The sequence below is a fragment of the Schistosoma mansoni genome, chromosome 4 (assembly GCF_000237925.1).
Source record: "Schistosoma mansoni strain Puerto Rico chromosome 4, complete genome".
Taxonomy (NCBI): Eukaryota; Metazoa; Platyhelminthes; class Trematoda; order Strigeidida; family Schistosomatidae; genus Schistosoma; species Schistosoma mansoni.
The window spans coordinates 9,739,146-9,762,990 of record NC_031498.1 but is presented as its reverse complement, the minus strand read 5'-3'; the positions used below and the strand labels follow the sequence as shown (position 1 = coordinate 9,762,990).

Sequence of the window (23,845 nt, the reverse complement as noted above, 5' to 3'; positions counted from 1 at the left end):
CAGTACCGTTCGCTTCAAACGCCATTGCATTATCCACTCAGCTACTGAGTCCTGGTAACGATGGCGTTTGGAGCGAAATGTACTGGGTTTGAGTCTCAGAGTGAATATCAACTCTGAGATACATTTACATCAAGCTGACGAGTCCCATATAGGACAAAACACGCGTCCTGGATTCCACTACTAGCCACTATTCATCTTTGCTTATAATGCTTGTGAATTAAGACTATATCGAGGCAATACGCACAGTATGCACATATGCCAATTAGAGACTGATTAATTGCAGTCCTAAACATCAAACAATACCAAGTGAATTTAAGTCCTAAGATTGAACTAACCCCCCTTTGTGTATTCAAAAACAGTCTCTTGTCACCTTAAACCTACCTTGGTAATATTTGTTTGCTATCCAGAATGATCAGGTTTCAAATTGTTTGCACATTATTGATATTATCATTGTTTTCATAGTTGAAATCAGGAGTCAATTGAAACTAGACCGCCATGGAAAACCTGGAAGCACTGGACGGCCAACTCGTCCTATTATATGACTCCTCAGCAGTGCGCATCCACGATCACGCACCCGGGAGATTCGAACCCAGGACCTACTAGTCTCGCGCGCGAGTGCTTAACCTCTAAGACCACTGAGCCGGCATCCAACGGTGTTAATGTCTAACTTCAACTGATCCACGAAGTTGAGCAACCGTTCACCAATTGTCTTCAGTGAGTTGATATCTCTACAACAGACCTGGTTGAACTCCACTGGTCACTGCTTCCCACTAGAACTCAAGGAAACATTCTTTACAGCCAGTCACTAGTGAGCATATGATAATAGATCAGAAGGGGTTTTTTGTGGATCCACAAAAATCCCCTTCTGATCTATTATCATTATTATCCTTGTCTCCTCTTACCCCCTCTTTCCATTGTAGTTGACCTTTTATTTTTTTTATATAAATGTTCTTAACAAGTACATGTGTTCGAAATATATTGGGCTAATGTATCACATAGTTCTGATAATTATCATTGACAACCACAATTGGTTGATTACTAGATGGTGACCAATGTCATGTGCGTCAAGTCCTTCTTAGCGCAAGTGGAATGCTTACGATCAAGTTGCAATGTGGCCACTAGTCTAGGTGGCTCGACACTGCGAGCACTACAAACTTGGCGCCCAAATACTGTGAAACTATTCGTTCTAATTTAGACGAAAGTTCTTATATAGTTGTTGAATACTTCCCGGATTTTATCGACTTTACAAATTATATCAGACTGTGATGGGAATTACCTTAAATTCATATCAAATTTAACAAACCAACTTATGAAAGCAAAATTATATACTATAGCTTGTAAAATCATTATCTAATTCAATATTTAAATACATAGAATCAGTATTATATAAATTATTGAAACAAAAAACTAGAAAGTATTGTTGGTGATTTTCATTAATTTAAGATAAACATTGTGTATACTTTTTTTTCGAAAATATATTTTCTAGTAAGTTGTTACCATGTTAAAAGTTCTTTGAAGATTATAGATAAAACCTTGTTGAATAATAATAACCATCATGAAACTTAGATTCAAAGTATTTTATCGATTGTAACCAATGATCAGTTTCCAACAAAACATGACATTTTAAGTTCATTTAAGAAATTCCCTACAAAGAAATTAGATTCTTAAACAATAAAAAACTTTAGTGTACACGATTATTTGGACAGTTTTGATTATTTCATTATCACCCTATATGGATATTTAGATACTGTTTTCATTTGATCCATAATTAGCGATTTCAGATACCATAGTAACAGATTATTCATTAACAATTTCTAAGGTTGCTAACAAAAACACTAGCGTAGAGTACATTACAAAAGGAACACCTAACTACAATCCAATAAACATTTACTCTTTTAATTTTATATTCAAGAGGCCAAAAGAATAAACTTCTTAATTCAAAGATGGAAATACATATACCTACATTTTATAGAGCATTCAAGAATAAACTGAGATGAAATATTGTATGATTCACATAATATTTATAGAAATTTAATTGTCATAGGTAATTACTAGAGTGCAGCACGATTAATTTTTGTATAGCTATACAGTTATGTTCAAATTCTTAACGAAAGATTTCAGTTAGTTGTATACTTTTATACCACTAAGTGTACGAACTAATAATGAGACTGGTTATTTGCAATATTTAGCTGTTAATTAAAGAAAGGATACATGATGCATTCATAATTTCAATATAATTTTCGTCATCAATTTTACTGAGAAAAATAGTTTTCTGGTCACATACATAACAAATACATGACAATATGGAAAATACTTATCAAATCGAAAAATAATCTTCAAGCATCAGTCTCTTCCATTAGTACACATATGGGCTTATAAATGAAGTACTCAGTGTGAGACTTCAAAGTTTCGCTTTCGATCTGTGATAGGCTGAGTTCCAGATCAGGACTCACTGGTTTTCACTGGTTCACAGTACGATATCAGTCTGTCACAAAAAACTACATCTAAATTAAATGTAATCTAATATAAACTACTAATCTAGACCGTAGTAATGTTATATTAATTTATGTAAAAAGTTTACTTACATAAATTGAAGAATTTTCTATACATTGGACTGTTTTACCATATGCCATACTTATAAGAAATTCGTGATAGTAACCTGTTCCTGATGGAGTAAACATTTTTGGACTGGAGACATGATGAACTCTAAAGTAAGTGAAAAGATAACTAGACTTAGTAACATTTTTTAAATCAAAGTATTGTTAAATGTATACCTGTGGCTACAAGTACGTTCATTCTAAAACAATTCATATTATCAGAACGGGGGTTTGTGGAGATTGTAGTAATTGTAATATTTGAATTCATGAGTCAATCTAAGCTGAACCACTATACTAGAACGAAAAGGCCGTCCAATGCTTCCAAGTTTTCAATGGTGGCCTAACTTAAATCGACTCAATAATTCAACTATTAAATTTCTACAATCTCCACAAATTCCCATTCTGATAATAATCATCATGTGCTCACTAGTGACTGGTTCCAAGAGTTATTTCCTAGAGTTCCAGTGAGAAGCCATAACCAGTGGAGTCCAACCGTGTCTGTTGTCAGATAGTTACTCACTGTAAACAATGGTGGACGCAATGCCGTGGATTGGTCGAAGTCAGACATTAACACCATTGGATGCCGGCTCAATGGTTCAAAGGTTGTGTTCGTGCGCGAAAGTGAATGTCTTTGGCTTGAGTCCCACGTGTGTAATCGTGGATGCGCACTGCCGAGGAGTCTCATATAAGGACGAAGTAGCCGCCCAGTGCTTCCGTCTTTTCATTGGTGGTCTAGCTTAAATTGATTCATGAACTCAACTATTAAAACCATATTTTGTCATTCTATAAAGAAAAAGGAAATATTCTAGTTTGATGAAATAAAAATGTTAACTTCAACATTGAAAAATAATAATAGCTTTATGATTCAAATATTGACGAATACAAAGTCAACTTCGTGTCCTATTTGAGATGTGTCGACTGAATAGAAATGTCCAATTCTCAGCGTTATTCATTGTCAATTCCCATAAAAATAAGATCAACTTATCAATATACTCAATTTCAAAACATTCATTCGATGATCTTCAACAAAAAACTGTTTAATTTAGTCCTGATGAACAACAAAAAGAACATGGAAAAACAAAAACTTTCCAAAACCTTATAAATTTTACCTGTCAATCACATCAGTTAAATTATATTGAAAACCAGACGCTGTAATTGGTTGTGTATCAGTCACACATATACTATGATTCACTGCAATTGTACCTGGTTCACATAAATGACATGCTTCTGTAACTGTATGTAAACTAGATGCATCACCAACTACAATGGAATTGTTTGGACATTTTGTACAATTGATAATATTTGTTTTATTAATTTCATCATATTGTATTGAAAAATATAGACCATATGGACAAGTTTTACATCTATAAAATTAATAAAACAAAATAATGAAAATAAAGAATAGTCAGGATGAATACTGTCCTGCTTTCAAGCACAATTTAACGGATAATACATTGTGAATAAAGGGTTTAGCAGACAAGATCAAAAATAAAAATTTAAGCTTAGAAGAAAAGAAGATAAAACCTGACCAAATGTTAAACTTAAAAATAGACACAATTAGTAAGCAGTGATTTATAAAACTCAATTCCAACAGGGAGAAGTAATGAGAAGAGAAAGAGATAACTTAGTGATATTATTTTAACAATAATTATTCACTCATAAGCAACACAAAATGTAACACTTATGTGCATTGATTCGACTTCCCATACCAAATCAGCTAAACTAAGTAGGATAGCAAAGAAACAAAAAAATGACCGCTTTAGAAGATTTGTGAAGATTGTTGAATTTTCATGGTTTACACAACGGACTAAATATATTTGAACAACCACTGAAAACTAGGTAGCAATCGACGGATATTTCGTCCTGGTATGAGACTCCTAGGGAGCGCTCATCTATGACTCACTGGTGATCCATGAGATTCTGGTCTCTCAATGAGCTGCATCAAATGGTGAACATGCCTATATCTATTCACTTCGTGATACTCCTTGGCCATCTTCCATTAGCTACTGCCTGACACTTGAAGGTCTTAGTGTAATATCACGAATTGAATAAAGATGGAGATATTCACCACTAGATCCTGTTCCAGTAGTCTAAAGGTTAGGCACTCACTGAAAGACCAGAATTTTGTGGATTCAATCACCAGTGGGTCATGAGTGAGCCCTCTCTAGGAGTCTCAAACTATGAAGAAACATCTGTCGATTGCTACTTAATTTTTATGGGTCGTTTAACTAAGATTAGTCGGTGGTGTAAATTGTGGAAATGAAGAATATCATTCAAGAAGAATGGTTAATTTTGCAGAATTAGTAACATAAAATAATTTCAAAGTTAAAAATCTAAGGGACAGCAACGAATTATTGCATTAGCATTAATGAAATTGGTCCTGAACAATATCATTTAACATCTCCGATCACTGGTTAGGTTTACGTCACTTAGGAAATTCTTTAATCAGGCTTTATTTCACGAAAAAGAGATTTTTCGGAATACGTGTTTAAGCATAAACACACTGAGAAAACAAATTTAATGAAGGTTTATAGATTCAATAGGCCACAGTTACCAATATAATATCTTTATAGAGGCATTATCGCTGCATGATAAGGAAACATCTGCCAAGTTTATCATAGTGAAGTATCCTACCAAATAGTATTAATGTTCTTTCAATTCTATTTCATTACGGGCTGGTCTATTTAGTTATAACTGCATATTCCAAATGTGATAAGCAGGTCAAAACAATAACACAAATAATAACCTTTGAGGTCATGTTGCTTTCATTGTTCTTCTTCAGACAGAAGTTAACCTGATGTATGTGCTGATGATATTGTTCAGAAGAACAATGAAAGCTCCATGACCAAACCATCCAGCTCAGAAAACGAGACTTCACCAAGATCATCCGACTGAACTACAAATCTTCCAGACACTCTCAAAATAGCCTTGAATTCTAGTCTTAAAACTCATTGTAAGCAGGTAACCTACTGATTCACGATTTTCAAAATGAATCTCATGTTTCCGTTAGGAAGATTCCTTTCACATATTAACCCAAAGTAAGAGGACAATCTGAACAAATTTATTAATAAAACATACGACAAAAAATAAGGTGAATTTACAATTTTGTACAAGCAGAATGTTTACAGTGACAAATTGTCATCTTCGTGTTAAAAGAATGGGAAACTTAATGAAAACAAGGAAAAAACCCAGTCTGGTTCATGAAACAGATAACTGAAGACATGTTCAAATTACAACATAAACAATTGTTACAAATTCTGTGCTACAGTTTTTCTTTTCTGAAATCCTACGTATTTGGCTAAATAATAGGACGCAAAACAAACACTGATAAAACAACATTGTCTGAAAAATGGCCCCTATATATAAATATCCACTTTTTGAAAGATTGGAGACTTAGTTCAAATAGATAACGCTAGTTTTTAAGTGATTCTCAAAAAAATTCTAGCATTAGTTGAGATGTAATTGAAAATCAGGTGTAGACATTTTTCTCTAGTATGGGACTTTCCAGAAATACAAACCATCCAACAGGTAAGTGGATGTAATGTAAATCACGCAATCCTATAGTCTCAACAAACATTCTGTATTAGTAGCAAACATCTCAATTCTGACTGATTTCGCGAGGAAATTACCAAAGATCTAGTGAGAACCGGTAACTAGTTGTATACGATTATGTCGGATGTGAATTATTTTTTTCACTGATAGCATTAAAAGGTGGTTGCGCAATATTGTAAATCGATTGAATTTAGACATTTAAACCACTAGATACCGAATTATTGGTTAAAAGGCTAGGTCCTCACCACGATATCTGAAAGTCCTGGTCATGAATGCTCATTGATAAGAAATACCATACCAGCATAAATCAGATATCTAGTGTTTCCTGGTTTTTAATGATTGCTAATTAAGAACAGTCTGTGATGAAAGCATATGAATTTCGACAGTCTCCACAAGATCTCTAGAACGCTTGTCTTTTTGTTTAGCGTGAAGATTATCCCCAACAGAATTGTGAATGCTTATTACTGAAGATGTCAAAACTAGAATGCAACTGGTGTTCAGTGGTTCTAATGTCAATACATAACAAAAGCTGAAAAACAACTTGACAATCCAATAAACAACGTCATCTACAAATGAGACTTGCATTATAGATTAGATTAGACTCTAATGAAATCGATTATTTGTGATAATTAAATGTTAACAAAATGACTCATGTCTTTAAACTTAAATCACATGTAAGTAGATTATTTTGTCCTGTAAAATGTTTTAATTAGTATCTTGACGACACCAAACAAGAAAAGATATGATTGAAGATGCCTAGATAATTCAATCAAAGGCAGAATAAAATCAATTATTGTTGATTTGTTAACATGTTTATTTACATTGCACATTGATTTGGTACCCTTTTTTTTCTAACAAAGTACCTACACGTACAACAATTGATGACTTGGTATGATGAATTTAATCAAAATTAGAAAATCAGTAAAATGTTGTGCTCAAATAATGAGAGGGACATAATAAATTAATCCATACCTTTTGGATATAAAATAAAAGAATTGGTTATTTTGTAAAAAACAAAAAACAAAACCAGTACATACACATACGGTCATTCCAATATTACCAATCATTATGGTACAGTCTTTGGTGATATAGAAACATCTATAACTTAGCAGTCTAAGTATAATGTGGTCACCACAGAAATTGTATGCCTTAAATTCTGTTCCATGCATAGCCTTGAATATTCACTACTGAGTTATCCCAAGTAAAAACGATATAAAAATCCATCTAATAAATATAACTGTGGTAACCCAATAAAAATTGAATAGTCGTTAAGCACTTTTAAAAGAAATATTATGAAATTCTTGAACTGGTAATAATACAGCTAATTTTTATAAGTAACAAATATTTCCATGGAGATAGTGAATAATATTTTGAAATTATAAATTCTGGAAAATAATTTTGATTAAAGTCATTTGGATTACACTATTAAAGCTGGTAACTGTCTAATAATCCCTAACTAGTAAGAGTTGTAATTTCCAATTATTGATATTTATAATTATATTTTGATATTTGCTACTAGGCTATATGAAACTTAAGAAGATTCGTCAATGTAGAGCTTTAGATGTCAGTTTTAATATATTAGGATTATAGTTGACAGGTATTGAATGGGATGAAACGCATGTACTGGATTATATTAAACAGATTTCCACAAAATTTGATCAAATCAAGTTCTGAATATAGACAACTATAGAATACACACTTTTAAAAACAAACATCATATAACTTGAATAAGTTAGTGGTTATTTGAAATTAAGAACCCAGTACATGAGTACTGCGTTCAAGTCCCAGTGTGAACATCAACATTGGAATGTCAATACATTCAGATGAATAGTCACAAATAGGACCGTATATATATAATCATTTATTATCATTTCGTACTATCTACAAACTATATATGACATAAGTTATTAAAATGAAGCTTACTTTACTGAGCAACAAAACATAATAAGCGATACTACGTATTATCTCCGCAAAGTATCTCCAGCTAACGATTCTCAGGATAATATAAAGCGCTTTAAAGCCATTTATACCTGGTTTTAAAATCATGGATAGCGCACATTTAAGATCCCATACACGGAGAGGAGTCTAGAACTGGTAGAATGTACAATGCCTCTGAATTATTTAGTTTTTACCAATTAAATGATACAGTTGTTGGACGATGATATAATATCACATATTGACTGAGGTGAGAAAGAAACTGGGGTGAAATGATGATAGAAATCTCAATGAACTCATGCTAATTTCACAAAAAAATGTAAATGTCACCACTCTCTTCTTATTTAAAATTTATCATTGATTCCTAAAATAGATTCAAGATAATAAATCCTATTCAAAAATTTAATCTAGCAATCTTTTTTGCTAAAATTTAATGCTTTTCCTGAAATATTTTCAATCATGTTGTCATGGTGATTATAAAGTTAACAATGCTAATTTAAAACAAAACTTTATTACCAACAAAGACAAAATAGCAATAAATGTTAATGACAGTGAAATTTGAATTTCATTTAATATAAAATAAATAGGTTTATTTTAAAAGAAAATGTCAATTAATGGAATAGTAAACAAGTAACAAAATATGGAGAGTGATTTCACAAGACCGAATGACTTTATTGTGCTATTAGATAATTTTAACTGTGCATACCTACAGTGATAATTATAACTTGCCTCAGTGTAATCTACTGTATGTAACTGTTACGTCTGGCCGATTGTGAACGCTATATTCGCTTCCCTAGGCTAATTCCGTACCCACGAGCTAGAACTATACACCGACTTGAAGACCAGAGAAAAGGCACAAAGTATGAGGGAAGCACTTTACTACAGGGTTCCTTTCTGTACAGAAAATATAGGGATTTTATAGTAATTTAAGAGTCCTTGAGTTTTACTGAAAGTTCTAGAATACTGCTAAACATAGTAGCAGTGTGTTAATCAGCCAATCAGGATCTTGTTATTTTAGTAACATAACTTCACATAACTTCTAATTAATCGCTGATTGATTGAAATGCTCCTTGATGACTCACGAGCTTGTCATGTCGCTTGCGAGAAAAATGCAGGGTCATCCCAACAGTAACAGTTAAAGGTCTCAACATTAACTAACCAACATTGTAAGAAACTAAGATTGTGGTTAGAGGAATTCGACAGGAAATCCTGGACCTAGGTTTCGTGCCATCTAGCACTCGTCAGCAAGGTTTACCTGTAGTCTTGAGGAAACTGATGCTCCCTGGATGATTCGATCTCGTGCCACTCAGCTTCACAGTCAGAGACATTACCACTGGGCTATCCGGGCTGCGAATGACCTCCTGTAGAACTGAGATGTATTCACAAATGACTGATCACTGGGTGGTGATCAATGTCATGTGTGTCAGGTCCTTCTTCGTGCAGATCGAATCCAATCGACCAAATTGCAACGTGGCTACTAGTCTATGTGACTCAACACTGCGTTCACTATGTTGCGATAAGATGGTGGTTCTAGGTAGTCGACAGGAAACCCTGAACCTAGCTCTCGTGCTACTTGGTAATCATCAGCAAGGTGTACTTGTAATCTTGTTCGGTAGGGATCAATCTTCACTAAGAAGGACGCGATACACATGACACTGAACACAACCCAGTGATCGATCAATTGTAAATTGTAAGAAACTGCTCATTTAAATTTACACTCAAACTGTAATTACTGAAAAATTTATCTTTTTTAATGGTTTTCAATAAACAATGTTTGTCATTCCATGTTCATTTGTGAAAATATTTACTATGAATTCAGTTGTAACAACATTTTTTCTCTTTTCATTATATGTATATGTATACTAGATTCATGAATCACAATGTGATAGCTTCCTTTCACTCCAAAAAGTCGACATATATTTAGTTAACTCGTAATCTTTTTAAAACTTTTCTCCAGTGAGCATCTGAATAATCGATAAACCATTTTTTATAAATGTGCATGAATTCATACAGTTAAAATTCAATGTTATTTGGTTAGAACAAATTTACAATTGAAATATTTGGTTATAAATTTTGCATAGTTCTAAAACAGACAGTCCAAACACTTGAGGATTCCATAAAAGCTAATAGTAACTACAATCTTTAAGTGATCAAGGTATATTGAACAAATATTACTGTAGTTATTCATTTAACAAAATATGCAGATGTTTTTCAACAATCACAACATATTACAACTAATAAGTTAATAACTTCGAGTTCTCTAGTATATATTTTGAAGGGTATGAACTTCCACAATACTATATAACATGGAGGAAATGCCTATTAACATCTGTCAGCAGACTGATGAGCTCCCAAAAAAAACTTAATAATGCATCTTAAACTGTTACTCTCTATATTTTGATAATGAAACAATGCTGCTTGACAAAAAGTATATGAGTTGAGATGATCAGTTTGCAAAACACAACATTATAGATTGTCAAATTGTGAAGAAAAAAAACACCAAAACTATTTAACATAAATAGATTAAACAATAGGAGGCACTGCTGAGGAGTCCTGCAATGGGACGAAACGGCCGTCCAGTGCTTCCAGGTTTTCCATGGAAGTCTAACTTCAATTGACTCATGATTGCAACTATGAAAATTACCATTTTATTTTATCAGAGAAGTTAGTGATGGAAATAAAATAGTTTACCAAATAATTTACCTTCCAGATAAATAATATTCATATTTGAAATCAGATGGAATGTAACAATAAAGAGAAAAGAAGGATTTCTATTATTATTCATCTGTTTCTTTAAAAAAGTTATACTCCCTGTTCTTTTCATTAAAACATATTGATTCGACTACTATTTCCATGACAAAACTTGTGAATTTATACCTATAAACTACTCAATTTTCCTAAATCTACAATTATTGTAATATATGGTTCTTATTTCAAAATTGTTTAAACTTATTTTATTCACTCATATTCTTCTATGGAAAGATTGTAATTAATCTCTATGTTGAATGGTTCAAAATTCAAACAGAAAGCATTCAATTAATTGGTATATGTTTCTCCTAGTTTACAGAAATATAAAGTGAAGTAACCTACTCTACAGTATTTTACTTACCACACATGTATATGGTACGATGTACAACAATAAAATAAAGGTGGAAGGGGAACTTATCAAAAAACCTAGTAGTTAAGGCTAAATGAAACTGTAAAAAATCTTTTTTCAATAAACTGAGTTTTGAATATAACAACTATAAAACCATCGACATATCACTAATAAAATAGATTCATCCAATAACTTAGATAAGTAATATTTATTTCTCTTATTTAATTAGTTGGCTCGTCGGTAACCTGATCAAATCAAATTGACCACTATTGTTGCATCAATCTTATATTATTCAAAAACTATCTACATATGGAAAGTATAAATGATCCATTTGAGTTCAATCTAATGATCTTTCAATAGACAAAACTTTCCACTATTGAATTATTCTTATTTCTTTCAAAAAAAATGAAGAAGAAAATAATGCATAAACAAGATATCATTTAGTTTATTATTCATCTTATTTACTTACTTTCCATCGACTATTCCTTGAACACATGTTTGACATCCAATAGTATTATCATTTTTCACATTGGTTACTTCAATTTGATAAATATTTACATGATCTTGTATGTGAATTGGTGAAGATGGTTTTTCAAAAATCCACTTAAATTTGACTTCACTTGCATCTTTTATATGATACCTAATTAATAATAATATGAATAGTAATTATGATGATGATAATAATAATACGAGGAACAAAGAAAAGAGTAAAACGTAATATAACTAGTAACAAAAATATTCGTGATTTATAACTAAATACCACTTGGAAGTAATGTCATGATAAGTTTCGATAATGCAATGAGAGGACGAAGGTTATCAGAATTATGTTGTTAAATTGACGTGTTTATCTAAACAATAAGTTTAAGTAGATATATGATTTTCAACCCTTAATGAATAGATTCAAACCCAGAACTATTCATAAAGATGATTGTTATTAAGTAGTATCATCGACAAAATTCGTACACGTTAAGTGCCATGTAGAATCTACAGAATGGAACTACCACATCGTCAATGAACTGAATAAAAATAAATGGTCAACATAATAATCATGACAATAAAACTGAATAGACGGGCGAAAACATTGAATTGAAATTTACCGAATTCAATTATACGGATAAATACGATCAATCAACATACATTAATCCCATTACAAATGATGACTGTTAATACATTAACCGATAACATGTTGACATCTTTTGTGAACCTAATCAATTGTAACTTAATAGGAATCAAATTTACAAATATCGTGGATTCATCGGCCAACAAAACCGATGATTATTAACAGTTTTACAAAATGGTATATAATTCTTATTAAAAAATCATCTAAATTTTTAAAATAAGTGTGTTCATCAACATTCCCTTACACTGAACATCTGTACTACAATAAATATTACTAGATTATACTAATTATTATTATCTAATGATAAGTTAAACACTAACATCGTTGAATGGTGGCTCAGTGATCTAGAAGTTAAGCGTTCTTGAGAGAGACGGAAGGTTTTGAGTTTGATTCCTGAATGCATGGTTGTGAACGCACACTGTTGAAGAGCAGCTTACAAAGACTGTTCAGTGCTTCATAGTTTTCAATGATGTTCTAGTTAGGATAAATTCGTGATTTAAAAAAAAACTATGAAAATCCCATAACCCCCATTAAACTCTACCTATACTGACATGATATTGTAGTTTATGAACTTGTTATTACAAAGATTAAAAGCTAAATAGTCCATTCACATAGATGTTTGAACTGTGATCAAACACTTTATTACTAATTACCATCATCAAATCATAACAAATATATACTGTAACAGTTGGAAGACGAATCCTAACTCAATAATTTCGAACTTCTTGATATGGATAAACTTTGTGAATTATATGATCAAATATTTAATTCAAAAAGAGTGTACTCTTTTGCATATTGCTCTTACCCTATTCAAGATCACTTGAAAGACTATAAAATTTACATTATAATATAATGTTGATCATACAGTATGATCAAATTAACTAATCAATGAATTTTTTATTGAGCAAATCAAATTATGAATTCCATCGCAGTGGTATGTGTGCTTGGTATTTGAACATTGATATATTATTCGATAAGATATTCATAAAAGCTTTTACCCTCTCTCTCTTTCTATATATATATATATATATATATATATATATATATATACCCCTTTGTTTATTTTCTAAACAAAATTAAAAATAAAACATGCTGAAACTGTAGAATGGTATTGAAATCATTTATTGGCAACTATTCAATTTTCAACAACTCACGTGTAATTTATTCGGTTTGATGATCCACCCCAGATAGCAATTGTTTGTTCATTACCGGTGTCAAAAACCTAAATGAAAATAAATAACAATAAATTTCAGCAGAAAAATAAATAAAAATTTGAATGAATCCCAGTTTAATTTTAGTTAAATAGCTGCTTTATGAATATTTTGTAAAAATTTTGAAAATCACTTGATATTGCTTGTTTGAATCTTCCCATTGATGTTTACAACTGCAAATGATCAGTCGTAAACATCAATGAAAAGATTCAAACAAACAATACCAAACGAACTTCATTGCACAAGCAAGTGGCTATTAGGACTCAGTAGCTGAGTAGATAATGTGATGGCGTTTGAAGCGAACGTTACTGAGTTTGAGTCCCGAAGTGAACATGAACTCTGGGATGCAGGCACATTCAGCTGACGAGTGTCAAATATGAAGAAAAAAGGGGGGCCTGGACTCTACTTCTAGCCACCATCCATCACTGAATGAATTTTGTTGAATATCACAAATTTATCAAAAATCAAAAGCTTGATCTATTCAATTCCAAATACTTAGTCTAAAGGTGTTATGGTCACCATACTATTTAGAGACTATGGAAAGAATCATATGTGAAATCGTAGACATGGACAGTTAGGAACTTTTATTATAGAAGAGAACAGCTGTTCAGTGACTACCTGGTATTTTCCAGTTTATGATGAAAATTACCATTAGGATTTTGTATGAATTTAAGCTTCTAGTTTCGTTCATAGTGTTTGACATAATAATTAAAAGCGACATGAAACATATATAAATCATACAAAGTTTGAGAAGAGATATATATCATTAGGTACCTATCAAAGTGTCGGCATTCGTTAAAGCTCACAAATAATCATACAAACACACTATATTAGTTGTGAATGCCGCTGTTTTTCCAAAGGGGAAAAGATGGATATTTATTAATAAGTTGTACATATATTTTTGATTCATTTTGCGAATAAAATCTTCCTACTCACTCAAGTCTCTAGTTTGTGCACTTATACAGAAGGTGTATATCTCAGTAGCAAAGTCGGACTACTGCATAACATAAAATTTATTTGAATGCGGTGAAATTCTCGAACACTTTTCATCGGCAGCCTAAATCAATCTTTTTCAAGTTATCTATATAACTCACAAATCTGAAAAGGTTTTTGAAGATTCTTTAGACTGAAAGTTTGAGAAGCTGTGCTTTTTACAATTCACTACTGAAACCGGAAACAAAATTTGGTGAATAGGAATTGTGATTTATAGTCGGAAATAACATGATTCTAATTTCAATGCCACTCTTAACATTTGTAACTGAAATTAGCTTTTTATTATTTGGGTTATTCTGTGTAGATTAGGAAATTGATTATAAGAGTACAAATGTATTTTGAACAGAAAAGCACCTTATTTCTTGAAAGAAACGTATATATTTTGATTAGGGGAAAATCGGGCCCTCGGTATTAGCAATACAGTTATGAAGAACAATATCGTATCTATCTTAGACTTTATAGTAATCTAGACGGAGTGTTGAAAAATTATTCTTTGTGTGACTACCTTGATCTCGGTCGCCCTAGTTATGGACAACTAAATGTACGGTCCTATGGGGAATCAATTATCACAGGCTAATACGAACTGATATCCGAACCTTTACTGATCTTTGTATGTTTAATCAGAAGATTATCTTTTATACTGTATACTCGCATGTCTGCTTTTATTAGCCCAAATTATTCTTTGTCTATTTCCACATTTGTGCTCATGTTAATTATTAAGTATAGTTGTGCTCAAATTAGGTATACCTGACATCTATACTATAATTGGTTATCTTCAATTCATTATTCACTTCATAAAACGAGTAAGTCACTAATTATTCATTGAGTAGGTTTTTACAGTTACTGCTGTCTGGATATATTCGACCAACATACTCACTCTGCTAGTTTGCTTGCTCACATGAATGTTTGAAACACATACATCCTAAAACGAACTTGTATTCGACTCTTTATTTCTACATTGCACTAACATGATTAGTTGATAGAAAATATACGAGGTTAAATAGACTATACCTTTCATAAGTATCAACATCGTTCATGGATATTGGAATTAGAGAATGGACACTAAAGACTAATGAATCAAAATATGAGATTTGTCACATAAATCAAAGTAGACAACTGAATAATGACCCTGGAAATTTTACGACTATTATAATGAATGCTACACTTGTCAATATAGTTTATAGTTGTAAACAAACATTACAGTAATATTAATGACTATAAACAAAGTAGATTGAATGAGTTTGCAAAATCGTCGAAACGACTTCAATTAGTGGAGAAATAAGACAACCTTATGAGGTCATAAGTTTATTGTAATTTTTATATCTTGTCAGTACAGCTTGATATTATCTTCCAATTCTTTATATTTTAAAACAAATAAGTTATTTCACGTTTCTATATTATTCTGAATCACTACACAGTAATCAGTAAGTTGAGGTACATGAGATCATACAAATGTACATAATTAACAAAATCATCAAAAACCAATGCTATTAAGTTGGAATGATGAATGGTTCACATTCATTGAATTATTTCACTTCCTATTTCTCTTTTTTTTCAAATTAAGCTATATGAAGATCATTTAAGATTTCGTGATTAAATGTAAGCATCATAGAATCCGTCAATTTTATTTTAGATATAATTATTATGTACAATTACTGAAGTTTATTTATTTATTTAAACACATAAATGTTGGTACGAGGAAGCACCAGATATATATGCGCCGCACAAATCTCATTTGGTTTGTGTGAGGGCTGTGATACTGCCCAGGTGCCAAAACTGAAGCAGGTGGTTTTCTTAGGGGGCCACACCCGGAGCCTTTGACCTAAAGATCTGATCCATAAGGCAGTGGAGCATCGTGAGGAGATGCAGTCCCATGGTAGTCGGTGACCAACGATTGATTCATACGCCATTTGTTCCCTCATTTTACTGGAACCCATGTGCACCATTGATTTGGAATCAGGGTTTTCCAAATCCCCTAGGTGAACTTCCCGTGTCCACCGACCCAGTTAAAGCGCCGGACATTCGCTTTTCGTCCTCTCAATTTCGTAAACAACAGTAGTGCAACGAGAAGGCAGTGAGTAGGACTTCCCTGACAGAGGCTATATACGCGTGACCATTCGAGAGGGAGGGCGGACTCTCCTCACTTTCGGCCGTAGCAGGGCATTTGGGGGCAATTATTGAAGTAAAACTAATTGATTTCCCCTCTGTCTAGTCCTCTGTTGTTGATAACATGTAATATCACAGATAACCCCATCTATATCATCATGAGTTATAAATTAATAAAGCTCCCTTTTTTATCCGATTCAATGAATGTTCTCGTAATGAGTATCATATATTATTCAAAATGATATTACATAATATTGATCTTCATCCTAATGCTACATTATTTCTTTTATTCAGTATCATTCTTATCATGTAGTAAACAAGCATTTACAAACAAAATCTTTATTATTACTATTGAAAAATCTGTTTGAAGAGATTACTTGGATATTAATTATCAGTGACCAGTATTAATTGAATACAATTTAAACAAGGTCATTTATCTGAGTAAATAATAATAAGTATTATTGTTATGGTCACTGATCAGTGAATTGTACATTTAAAAAGAAATCAATAACTAAGGTGTTTCTTTTTTTTTTCATTTACATCCCTGTTGCTTAACAACTTTAAAACAATAAACTAACAGATACCATGGAGAAAAGTAGATGAACATTGAATAATAATTATAAGTAGAAAAATTGCTTTCCAACTAATATGAAAAATTCACTTTCTTAATCATAATTAAGAATAATGGAAATTAGGTCGGCTAATATCTTAAAACAAGATTCATGGTTAGGATATAGAACGATTATGTTTATGAATTAGAATGACTGTTCTTTTTCTGTAACAAACGTAAAAATGAAATGTATGTTATCTTCAAATCTGGTTGATTTGAAATAACTAAGCCATAAAGTGTGAGTGCTGATATGAATCCTCAGAATTTATCTTTTTAGTTCATACCTAACTGTTAGCATACTGAGCTTGTATGAAAATTGATGAAAAGTAAGGGGTGTTTGTAAAATTTCATTCTAATAATTGTGAATCGCTCAAAAGTAGCTAACTTCGAGAAAAATTCACAAATTTACTAGGGTTTAGCCATTATAAAATGGAAACTGTTATTTACATCGACTAGATTCTGCTCAACATCAAGAATAATTGTGGTCATTAAATGCCAATCTAGTAGTCTGACGGTTAAGCTCTCGTCAAGAAGTCTGAAGATACTGGGTTTAATCCCTGGTAGGATCAGGGTTGTGAACTGCTAAAGAGTCCCATACTAGAATACAACACTTATCAGTTGCTTCCGGCCCTCAGCGGTTATCAAATTAAATTCAACTCATGGTGTTAGCCTATGATTTATATTCGCTATCAAAATTTAGTATTAGTCTTCAAAAACACTTTGTACCTGATATTATTTCCACAAAGTCTAAACAATTCAAATTGTCAAAATCGTTTAACTTAAAACTTGAATTTCTAGAAATTTTTCTTAAAAATGTTTTTGGATCGATTCCCCTTGTTGAATACAGAGAAGAAATTCGTCCACATGGAGCATATAGCAAAAAAGGACTTCAAATAAGTTGGACTGATCTAAGGAAAACTGTAAATTCCACCGATATATATGTTCATGAAGCAAATTTGAAAATAAATCAACATCTACAGCTGTTCTATACTTTTCTTTCTATCTTTTCAATAAAAAACATCTATCATTTTTATTTATAACAAATTGAATATTACAAAAAATAAATATCCAACTATCTCCATTGATATTGTGTAATGTTATTGTGAGACGAAACAACTTACTTGTTTCATAGAAAACTGACATCTACCAATACAATCTAATTTGAATTCAATACGTACAAATGTATTAGAAATAGGTGGTTGAAAATAAAAAGAATACTCATCAGTTGAATCAAGTGTTGATGCTGTAATAAAACCATCTTTAATTGGTAGTTCCAATATTGCCGATTCATCTGAATGCATGCCAACTCCACCACGTAATAATGTTAGATCACGTTCCCATGTATTACATTTCGTCCCTTAAATGAATTTATCAATAACAAAATCTAATGTTAAAATCAGTTAATTTACGCAAAAAAGTAATAAATGATCATTTTATTTGTTGGGAATCGTACTTTATACTGCTGTTATTAAATACAACAACCAATCATAATGATGCAAACCGTTCCACATATAACTTTTTATGCGTTAAAGTCTGAAGAGATAAGAACTAGATTCAAACTTTAATATTGTAATGAAGAACACAGGTGAGGACAACTGATTATATTTAGAAAAAATTACGGAGTTACTTGTTAAAATAGAAAAACCATGCTCCAATACTTCATTTGTAATATGTTCGTTGATTGTCTCAGACGTCATTGTTCTTGCATTCCCATACTAATTGCTTTCTCGATCTTCCCGACCTTATGCTTCCAGAAATTCTATTTCTGACTAGTGTCATATACTACTTCTGTCGATATAAGTAACACACACTATGATTATCAACACTAGAATACAAGTACATCCAGTTGATGAGTCCCGAATAGGATAAAACCGACATCCTCCATTAAATCGTTAATTCCGACTTAACTTTATCATATGACAGCTGTTTGATACTTTTGACCAAAACCATGACAACACTTGCTTTTAGTTCAGCTATTAAACTACCACCGATTAGGTCTAGCTCTTCCAGTAGACATATCTTGTTGTACTTCTCTAGTTTCAAAATCAACTGATCTTATCATTTCAAAATAAAATTTCAAGTTATTAATAGTTATATGAGAAATTAATAATACTTGTGGACCATTCCGAAATACTATAAAGCTAAAATATATGATTCTAGGCTTTAATGAAACTGTTGAAAGAATAGTCTTGAAACGATTTACAAGGTGAGAAATGTCATATTCATTATCTTTATTCCAATAAATTTTGTTAAAAAGAAACAATATTTAGTATCACTTAATAAATGATGAATTTTTACTCAAATGAATGTCATACACAATAATAATGAAACTTTTGAAATTAAACCATTCACTTGTAACAAAACAACTCTATCATAATGTTTATTAATACTGAGAACCCATTTTGAACCAGAATGCTTTGAAATGAAATATAATGGATTATTTGTTACAGTAGTTTTAATTATTATGTAGTATCTGTTGGTTGTCAATAAAACTGTAGCTGCCGATTCTCTTTGCCTTCTGATTTTTATGCACCGTTACGATTTGTATTATCACGGTTATCGAGGTGAACAATTAGCGAAGCACGGCACTACGATTATATCAAACTATAAACTTAGAGTTGAGATCATTACGAATAGTTAAAATTATATGTCTTGAATCGAAATTAAGCAAAAGCGGTTTCTTGCTTGAAATTATACTGATAACTTTTTCTAATTTTAAACAGCTTTAGTTACATTATATATTGAAACAATTAACTGTTAATATTATTTAACGAAATATATACTATGAATGAAATATTTTAGAGTTTTTACTGTTATTTAAAAAAAGAATGGATAAACTGATTTTAACCATATATCTTTTGTATTAGATATTGAAAATAGAATTTTCTAATAAACAACTAACTATAGGAAAATTCACTTGGTATTGTTTACTTGTATCTCTCCACTGTTATTTAGGACTGCAGTTGATTAGTTTCTTGTTGACGTATGTGCATCTTGTGCGGACTGCCTCGATATTGCCTTAGGTCACAAGCTTTATAAGCAAAGATGGATAGTGACCAGCAGTCAAAGCTAGGACGCGCGTTTCGTCCTGTTTGGTACTCGTCAGCTGGATTGACCTGCATCTCAGAGTTGATGTTCACTCTGGGACCCGAACCCAGTATCGTTAGCTTCAAACACCATCGCGTTATCTACTGAGCTACCGAGTCCTGATAGCTACTTGCTTGTGCAACTGAGTGAAGTTTAAATTCACTTGGTATTGTTTGTTTGAATCTTCCCACTGATATTTAGGACTGCAACTGGTCAGTCTCTTATTGGCATATGTGCATACTGTGCGTACTGGCTCGATAAAGCCTTAATTCACAATCGGAAGGTCCTGGGTTCGAGTCCCAGAGTGAATATCAACTCAGAATTTTTTTTCAGAAAATTATTCTTTGATAATTTCTTACTCTACTTTTCTGTTCACATTTTAAAAGAAAAACATATTTCATTTCACTAAAACAAAAACGAAAGAACTAGTATAAAATAAAAATTACTGAATAGTTATCATTAGTTGATTTAAGACTTATCAGTTAATGTGTATCTACGATGTCATATAGAATTGAATCTGTCATTTTAAGATCTAATGATAAATATTAAATCTGTGAACCAATCAGTCAGAATCTTATTGTCTACATTTTTGATTTGGTTCCTTTAACAACCAGTTCCTTCAATATCTTTGTTGTTACTATGGGTGATGGCTTTTAAACAGAATATTACGATGTTCATCCGAAATTAATTACTATTTAATACATGGTTACTATCATTGATTTGAGTCGTTTTTTTGTATTAATCAAAGTCATTTGTTTGATATTTATTTTTAACTTTGGTAATACTTTCTTTATTCTCTAAATTGCTTTTTATGATTTGAAATCTTTGTTTCTATTCTTTCGTTCCCTCTCTCCATCATTCTCCGTATGTGTTGGTATCATTTATTGGAATATCATTAGAATGCCGTTATTCCAATACGCCTATTTATTATATAAAGACCTAATTGTCATATATGAATGAAATGGTCTAAAGTGAGATGTATAAATATCTATCCGTAAAAAGTATAGATGACATTTATTGATAATCTTTTCTTCATTAAACTATGTTCATTTCAAAGATAGTAAAGGTGGATCTAAAATTCATTAAGATATTAAAGGAATTAACCTACGAGATTGATTATAACATACATCGACAAATATATCATTCCTGATTGTCCAATTATATTCGAGTAAAATCTAATGAGAACGTAGTTGAAAACAATACAATCCACTTGGCTTTAATTTCTAATTATGTCAATGTTCATAGTTCAGTTTAATAAAAAAGAACAGTCATTATTTGAATGACTTATTGGTAAGTTTTCTGATTATATTATTGAAATCTCATACATAAACATACATATTATTACCGTGACTCTACGAATCAAGATAACAATCAAGAAACCATAATTCTGATTTTCTTATTCAATAACAAGAAATTTTCAATATTAAAGACCTACACCTCAATACAATAATATCACTTCAAATAACAACTACGCTAGATTTAGATGATAAGTAAGTAACAGTAACTACAATATAGTTTTTAGGGTATTGTACATAACGTGCCATCAAAGACCTAACCTATTTTCGACTCAATTTGATTGTCGTTTATTGAGATCTCTTTCTCAGCCTAAGTAGCGAAATGTAAACATAAAGTTTTGAATTGATGTCAAAGAAAATAACAATGAAAAAGCTCTATAGTTAAATCATTTACATCACATTTTCGGGTTGCATAGTTGTTGCTTAAACTCTATAAATACACTTTTTTACTTAACGAAGAGATTAAATCGTTTCCTAATTTGTTACAAACGCACAATGTTTCACAGTTACTTTTAGATTGAAAAACAGTGGTTTATTTTTGTCATATAAGAAGTTGTACTAATAACTTACCAAAGAAATTGAAACAATCCAATTTCAGTATAGACGGCATACGATACCAGTTATCAAAACGTAAACCATACATTGGAACTTCATTAGTTGGACATGTAACACAAGCTTCTAAATTTGACAAATGTTTCTTCATACCAATTGAGCATAATTCACATGTATTACCATCTAATGGAAATGTACCAGTTGGACACTTATGACAATGTACTGGACTCTCTGATTCTGGTAAAGAAACACCACTATTTTCATCACATATTTTTGGTTCAATCCATTTCCATTTACGTTGTGTCTACAGACAAGAAAACACACACAAGTAGAAAATGATTAACTATTTTATTGAGTAAAGTTTGTTTAGAAATCTGTATTGTATGCGAAAAAGAATACGAACGGTGATATGGTGATTAAAATATAAATAAAATCACCACCCACTAGGTTTTAAACTATGAAGATCAAGTTATCAAATCGAATTGTGGCTAGTAGTAAAATTCAAGGAGAGATTATCATATTCTTCGGGACTCGTCTGTTGGATGTATCTAAATCCCAATGTTGATGTTCACAGTAGGACTTTCACAAACTATCCGTTAATTGAAATATCATCATGTTATATTACCAGGTTACTGAGTCACAATAGCCATATCTTCCTCAATAAATATTACACTTATCATTAATTGACGATTTCATGACTAACCACTAACCAAAGTATAAGCAACGTACAAATCTGGTTAATAATGAGATTTTCATTCAAGAAGTCCGTGTATCAAGGTAGCTTGATAGATACAGCCTCAAGCATTAACAAAAAAATGACAAACTCTTACGACTAATAATAAATTCTTTTATTTTATTATCTACTTGAAAATTGTTGAAACATTTATTTAAACAATATACTGAAAATGACTATTGTGATTGCAAGTAACCAAATAACAATAAAATCTGCTGGTTTCTGTCGAACTTTGGTGACCACCTCAACGGAAAAATACACTCTACCAGCTTGGATTATCTCAGTCTGATTCCAATCGATGAAAAATCAATAACTCGTCCTATCTAACTCAAACTGCTTCCGATTGAAGTTGAATGACCTAGTTAGACGTTTGATCTGACTTATTCCAATTAACTAAGTACATCTAATAAAGTATAAAAGTCAGGCAAAATATAAAGTGACTGAATCGACATCAAGATCTGATTACAACTGGACTAACCCCAATAGAGCAAAGAGCAGTGACCTTTGAATCTATAATATAAAGTTCACCATTATGTTGAGTTAATTACTTTAGTGATCACGAAGCAATCAAGATCAACACTAACAACTATAAGAAAAAGCAATTACCACTCAGTGAACGACTAGTGTATATTACCTATTCAAGTAGTTTAAAGCTAAGCTTCCTTGATCAATTAAGCTATCAACTAGCCAACTAGAACTTCTAGACATCTCAAAATAATTTGAAATTATTGAATTGAGTTACAATTTCATGATACTATAAGACACTTATTGATAGTGATAACGTTATATCCCGATTAGAATAATGAATAGTAACCGTTGAGATCTATTTATGGACTAATACTATACATATATTTCTATTACACAATTGTTATGTAACTAAACTACGTATTTTCATATCTTTCTAATCATAAGCTTTATTTTGACCTATAGACCATTATCATAAGATTTATCATTCTT

At 31.5% G+C, this 23,845-nt stretch overlaps 1 protein-coding gene across 1 annotated transcript in view; it reads right to left on the bottom strand.

Annotated features, from left to right (window-relative positions):
* Smp_156630 (hypothetical protein) overlaps positions 1–23,845 on the bottom strand; it is a gene marked incomplete at both ends in the record, with an annotated part of 60,882 nt that overhangs the window by 20,280 nt on the left and 16,757 nt on the right. The window contains 6 exons of the mRNA XM_018796765.1: positions 2,586–2,706; positions 3,707–3,961; positions 11,651–11,821; positions 13,456–13,523; positions 18,343–18,578; positions 22,174–22,459. Coding sequence (XP_018651874.1) covers positions 2,586–2,706; positions 3,707–3,961; positions 11,651–11,821; positions 13,456–13,523; positions 18,343–18,578; positions 22,174–22,459 — 1,137 coding nt within the window. The remainder of the gene's footprint in view (positions 1–2,585; positions 2,707–3,706; positions 3,962–11,650; positions 11,822–13,455; positions 13,524–18,342; positions 18,579–22,173; positions 22,460–23,845) is intronic.